This window comes from Gekko japonicus, unplaced genomic scaffold, assembly GCF_001447785.1.
Source record: "Gekko japonicus isolate JY-2015 unplaced genomic scaffold, Gekko_japonicus_V1.1 scaffold443, whole genome shotgun sequence".
Taxonomy (NCBI): Eukaryota; Metazoa; Chordata; class Lepidosauria; order Squamata; family Gekkonidae; genus Gekko; species Gekko japonicus.
The window spans coordinates 616,713-623,100 of NW_015172565.1; the positions used below are offsets into that span (position 1 = coordinate 616,713).

Sequence of the window (6,388 nt, forward strand, 5' to 3'; positions counted from 1 at the left end):
ATCCAGTCCAACACTCTGTGTCACACAGTGGCCAAGAATACCAGGTGCCATCAGGAGGTCCACCAGCAGGGCCAGGACTCCAGAAGCCCTCCCGCTATTGCCCCCCCCCCCAGCACCAAGAAGTCAGAGCATCACTTGCCCCAGAGTCCCTATCTATACCTTGTGGCTAATAGCCACTGATGGACCTCTGCTCCATATGCTTAAACCCCAGGTTTAAGCAGAGACTGCTATCGTCCCGTTCCCCCTTTCCGGGTCAGGGTCATCAGCTTTCGAGCAGGTGAAGTGGTAATGAAAGGCAGAGCCTTTGAATTTGAGCTGAGCGGTTTCCTCCCTGTTGGATATCTGCCCCAGCTCTTACACATCTGGGATTAGGCAAAGGGTCTCCAGGCAGGACTGATACCCAACTCCTTTCCATTGAGAAGACTAGCTACTAATTTAAGTCATTTCACAACAGTGAACTACTTCTGTATCTCTACAGATTTCTTTTATGTAATGCATTGTGAGGTTGTTGGATTTTTAAAAATTGTCTTTGGAAACAGTTCTCTAGTCTAGTAGTTTGCATCCTTCCTGGAACACAGTGACAGAAACATGGTTTTTGAAATTGCATATAAATACAGCTTTTCATCACTTTGCACCCCAAATGGTTTACAGCATGAAATATGAAGCATAAATTAGTACTGTGAGTGAATGGTTAAAACTAACATCAGTTTAATCAATAACATGAAAAAATGAGTTGAAGCAACAAGATCATTCTTCTAGTGTGCTGCAATCCTAAATAGAGTTACACCCTTTAAAGTCCATTGGAAGTTAGTGAGCTTTAGGAGCTATAGTTCTGTAGAATACACTGTAAGAAACCTAGCTGTGAAAGGAGGCTAAGCCTGTATTTGCCAGTGAAAGAAGGCCAAGCAAACCTCCTTGAGGGAAGGCGATTCTTGTTCCTAGAGTGACCTCTCAATAGTCCCTTCTTGCATCCAGAAAAAGTGGTACTCCGAGCAGACCTTGAATGGCTGGATTAAAAGGAGGGTGGCTTGTTGGAGGAGGCAGTCTTTGAAATATCCTGCTTGGCACTTTGTAGGTCAAATTAGGACCTTCAAATGGCCCCCAAAGCATGGGGCTTGCGTGCTTTCCCTTTTCTCAGCTGTAACTCTGAAAAATGGGAATGATGCTTGCCCCAGGATTGAGAAAGTAAATGACATAGGAATGCTGTGTATAAACGCTGATAATTTCTTGCTTATAGTCCACAAAATTGTGATTTTCAGCTGTGACTACGATATGCATAGATCTGCGTGCTTACGTAGCCAGATTCTGACCCTTAACTATAGCCAAAATTGGAACTGCCAAATTTTATTGCCGAGTCACCCTCTCATGCCTTTGATGGACCTTTGTACTCTACTTCCCTTCCCTGAATATGAAATGTCACCATCCTGCCAGCACTATATTCTTCCCCCACCATTTACCTTTGTTCCTTTCATTATAATGATGCAACTGTCTGCCATGCTTGGATGCTTCCCTTTAAGTTGGTACATTGGATATTCCAGGCAGCTTTTGTTTAACCAGTCACACTCTGGTTTAAGTCCCCCTTTCTTTTTGTGCATTTCTTCACCTGTATTGTTTACATTCCACTCTTCTTCTCTCTTCTCCCTCCTTCCCCATTCAAGCAACCCTACGTAAAAAGCCAAGCTCAGTGTTAAACCTTTGACCTGTGGAGAAGGCAGAGTGGTGGTGCTCCCTCTAAGCTGTGGAGTCTTGTGAGCAAAAATTCTGCTTTGTGAGCTACTGGCATTAAGGTTGTGAGCAAACGATTTGGGTCCTGCATAAATTAGTTTGCTCTGAAGCCATCCTTCCTGAGCTGAGACAAAAACGTGTGAGCCAGAGGCTAAAAAACTGTGAGCTAGCCCACACTCGGCTTAGAGGGAACGCTGGTGCTGAGCTAGGCACACTGTGGAAGGCTAACCTAGAACAGCAGTTGAGGAATTAGAACGCCAAGGATGGTATTTCTAGTTCTGAAATTTTGCAATTTCTGCAAAAACCAGCCTCACTGCTATTTTCAGTGAGTCCTTGAAACAGTGAATGACAAAAGGAAATAGCCAAACCTACATTTACACTATCTTTCCAAGCCCTTCTTGCTGTAGTTGGAAGGAGAATCTCCATGGAAAATCTTGGTCAAGTGTGTTGTAAGACTGGTTCCTTTTTCATCCTGCCAAAAATACTTCTTATGCCTATTTTTGAGTAATAGAAAAGGAGGCTACATGTCTGGGTCAGATGTTTTGAGGTTCAGTCCCTAGTTTTCAATAGGAGGTGCTGGGAAGACCTTTCTTACCTGAGACCCTAAAGAGCAGCAAATTAGAACAAACATATCAGTGGTCTGACTCACGGAAAGGTAGCTTTGTAGAGTGACATAACCCCAACTAACAGCTTCTTAGGCTTTCTCTCTCTGTATCTTCAGGTGGATAAGATAGTGGAACAGTTGCAGCAATATGTTCAGAGCTATGATCTGACCGCCCTTCGGGATTACTGGAGTTACCTTGAGAGGCGCCTTTTCAGTCGATTGGAGGATGTGTACCGGCCTACGGTGAACAAGTTGAAGATCAGTCTGTACCGCTACTACCTTGTTCATACAGTGCAGGTATGTGACAAGCTGGTGAGCTTGTGTCCAGATAGGATAGTTTCATTAAAAGAATGTCTTATCAAGTGCTGTCTTATCAAACACTGTATCCGTCTGCCTTCTCCAGCTGCTGTTAATGTGTTTGATGGATTCTTATAACTTTATCAGGGTCTTTGTTACAGCAAGAATAAACAAAATTTAAGCCCTCTTCTGTTTATTTTTAGGCATCCAGAAACGACAAGACTCAGGAATTCTTTCTGAAGCAGGCCTCAGAACTTCAGAACCAGGCTGAGTGGAAGGAATGGTTTGTGTTGCCCTTCATCCCAAATCCAGAATCAAACCCTACTTTCGGCACATATTTTTCCCGCCAGTGGGCAGACACCTTCATTGTGTCTTTGCACAACTTCCTCAGTGTCTTATTTCAGTGCATGCATATCCTTTTTACATGTTGAAGAATAATCTGGAGTCTATAGCTCATCTGTCTTTCTAAAATTGGTGTGGGTAGCGATTTGGCCTGTGATTATGTAGGTGGCTTTCTGGGTTGACATTTCTCCAGGTTGTCAGTTTAGATCTTTTGTTTTGCAGTAAATAATTATTCTCAACTAGACTCGCATAGAATTCGGCAGGCAAAATTTAGTCATAGAAACTTGCTGTGTTCGTTCTCCATGACAGCCTACAAAAATGGATAGCCAAATCAGATGGGCTTAATAACCCGGTGCCAAGGATTTGGCTGATTTAATATAAATCAATGCGTGAAATTCAACCCAAGCCTCATCCTTTTTTTATTTGGCTGTCTTTGCACCCTTGACTTCTTGCCTCCAAAGTGCTTATTAGTTTCCTGTCAACAGCACACAGCTAATCTTTGTCTTATATAGGATTTCCTCAGCCTTGAAGTCAAACTGATCTTGCTCCCTCTTCACTGAAACTACTCTGTTGTTTGGTATTCCATAGCAAACTTCACAGCAGCACAACCAATCGTTGGATACCCTTGTAAACTGGCAAGTTTTAGGTGACAGCCAGTTTTTAGCCTGTTCTGTGTGATATTTATTTTAAAATATTTGAACCCCATTTTTCTCCCACATTGCAGGGCTCAAAGCAACTTGCAGAATAAAAATCAGAAGTCACAGTTTTAAAACAATACATTTAACAAGCAGCCTCTCAGTTAACACATGTTAAAAACACATGTATACAATCTGTTGTATGCAGTTTTGTAAACTATTGAAGGGTGGGTACCTTTCTCACTTCTTCAAGGAGGACATTTCATAAAATTGGAGTAGCCACTGAGAACACCACGGCCTCTGCCACTTTCTTGGATCATGGATTCACTAACAAAACACGGAAAAAAGATTGGAGGCGCTGCACTGGCTGATACGTGGAGACTGTCTCTCAGGTGTCAGGTTTTCAGGTTATGAAAGGCTTTAAAGATTAATACAAGCACCTCAAACTGAAGGTGGAAATAAGTTGGCGGTCACTGTTAAGACTGCAGACTTGGGGGTGATACGCAGATCTAATTTTAAACAGTACAAAACAGGGCTTTTTTGTAGAAAAAGCCCAGCAGGAACTCATTAGCATATTAGGCCACACCCCCATGTTACCAGAAGTGTGGTCATCCAGCCACACCCACCTTTTTCTTCTTATTCTGTTTACCTTGTTTGTTGTCAAAACCCAGGGTTTTTTTTGTAGCAGGAACTCCTTTGCATGTTAGGCCACACCCCCTAATGTAGCCAATCCTAATGGGTTTCTGCTGTTGGGGGGTGGCCTATTATGCTAATGAGTTCCTGCTGGGCGTGGCCAACTCGGGAGCCAGCCGGAACTCCGTTCCTGTGCGTTCCTGCCCAAAAATAGCCCTGCAAAAGTATTGTATGCTGGTCTTAAGACTGTAATTATAAAACTAAACTCAACTAAACACCTAAAATAAGCCTCTTCTGTCTTAAGTGTTGGCTGTCACATGCTGAGCCACACAAGTCTCAGAATACTTCTAGAAGCTACTTGGGCTTTGTTGAACATCCGGGGGGGGGGGGATTTCACTTCGGTCTTAAGTCTTTCATTCTTAACCTTTCTTACCTGTCCCAGTCATCTTGAACTTTGATGAAGAGTGTCAGAGAAGTAATTTCCTGCAGGAAGAAAATGAAACTCTGCGACAAAAGGTGAGACAGAAGCTTCTGAACTCTCAGTGATATTAAACATATTTTCTAAAATGGTACTTAGGTTATTTCCACACAGGTGGTTTGCCCCAGGTTCAGTGCTGTTGGAAGTGGATTTCCCCCCCTGATCTTTGCCAAAACTGCTTTGTTCCAAAGTTTTGGGAAAGCTCACAGCAAAGCCTGGCTGGCCACTATGTGGGTCGGAGAATTAGAATTTTCTTGGTCCTGCCCAGATGGCAGCCAGTTGCCCCCCACCGGGAGCTTTTTTTTTTCTGTTTTAATTGGCAAGTGAATATTGTTATATGGATATAACTACAACAATATGTCTAAGGTTCTCTGAACTCCCAACTTTCATTAAAAACCATAGTCTCTAGCACTTTTTGTAGTCTCCCTCATGAAGGGAGATGCATATCTGTGCAACAAAAGGGATTAAATGCTGGCTTTTGTATTTAAATAAAAGCTGGGAGGTTCGGATAACCTGCTACATGTTATTATAATGTTATATTGATAAGAAGACGAAGAAGAGTTGGTTTTTATACCCCACTTTTCACTACCTGAAAGAATCTCAGAGTGGCTTACAGTCACCTTCCCTTCCCACAACAGACACCCAGTGAGGTAGGTGGGGCTGAGTGAGAGAACTGTGACTGACCCAAGGTCACCCAGCTAGCTTTATGTGGAGGAGTGGGGAATCAAACCCGGTTCTCTGGATTACAGTCCACTGCTCCTAACCACTGCACCAAACTGGCTCTCCCACAATAAAACAGTATTCAATTGCAGATTTTTTAAAACACTGAAAAACCCGGGGTGGGGTGGGGGGAGAGGCTGCTGCTCAGACTCTCCTACTTCTTATCTCCTTTCAGATGTCTTCTGGTTTTTAAATACCTTTCCCACTCCATTCCTGCCAATACACATTTCACTGGTGTGAACTTACCCTTCACTGGTTCTTTCCATCAAGGCTTAAACCTTCAGTCTCCTGCTTTCTTCAGCTGGTGTAGTCCTTAAGACTTTGCCTCCTCCTCTGTGTGGTGCAGGCAGCATCTAATCTACAGTGCGGCAGGAAACGAGACCTTCAGTCAATCACCTCTGATTTTTAAACCTGCATTACTTCTCAGGGTATTGGTCCATGGCTCAATGTTAGAGGTCTTCTTGGCATGCAGAAGGTCTCAGGTTCAATTCTTAGCATTTCCAGTTAAAAAGGATCAGGTACTAGGTGATTTTAAAGACCACTAAGTGAGATCCTGGAAAGCTGCTGACAGTCCAAGTAGACAATACTGACCTTGATAGACCAATGAACTGTGTATAAGGTAGCTTCATGTGTAGGTGGGAGAGGCAGTGTAATGATTTCATGTTTAACTGTGTGTGTGTGGCTTTAAAAGTTTGGTTTGCATGGCTGTGATGATAATCTAGAGTGCTGGAATCAGGCAAGTGATATGATTGGTGAGTGACAGAGAGGGGGAGGGGTTTTGGAATGGATGCTTTGTGGAGGATTTGAATGTCTATCAAGAGGGTCAGTTAGATATGACAGTTGATGAAGATCAGTTAAGTTCTGATTTCTGTGAGAGAAGCAGAAGTTCTGTGTATGAGAGGAGTGAGACCCATCCCTGTGTGGGATGAGTTTAGTTCTGGGGTCTGAAGGAGA

At 43.2% G+C, this 6,388-nt stretch overlaps 1 protein-coding gene across 1 annotated transcript in view; it reads left to right on the forward strand.

The window, feature by feature from the left end:
* WDR91 (WD repeat domain 91) overlaps positions 1-6,388 on the forward strand; it is a 29,649-nt gene that overhangs the window by 657 nt on the left and 22,604 nt on the right. Inside the window, exons 2-4 of the mRNA XM_015421310.1 lie at positions 2,447-2,626; positions 2,830-3,037; positions 4,670-4,752. Of these exons, the coding sequence (XP_015276796.1) occupies positions 2,447-2,626; positions 2,830-3,037; positions 4,670-4,752 (471 nt within the window). The remainder of the gene's footprint in view (positions 1-2,446; positions 2,627-2,829; positions 3,038-4,669; positions 4,753-6,388) is intronic.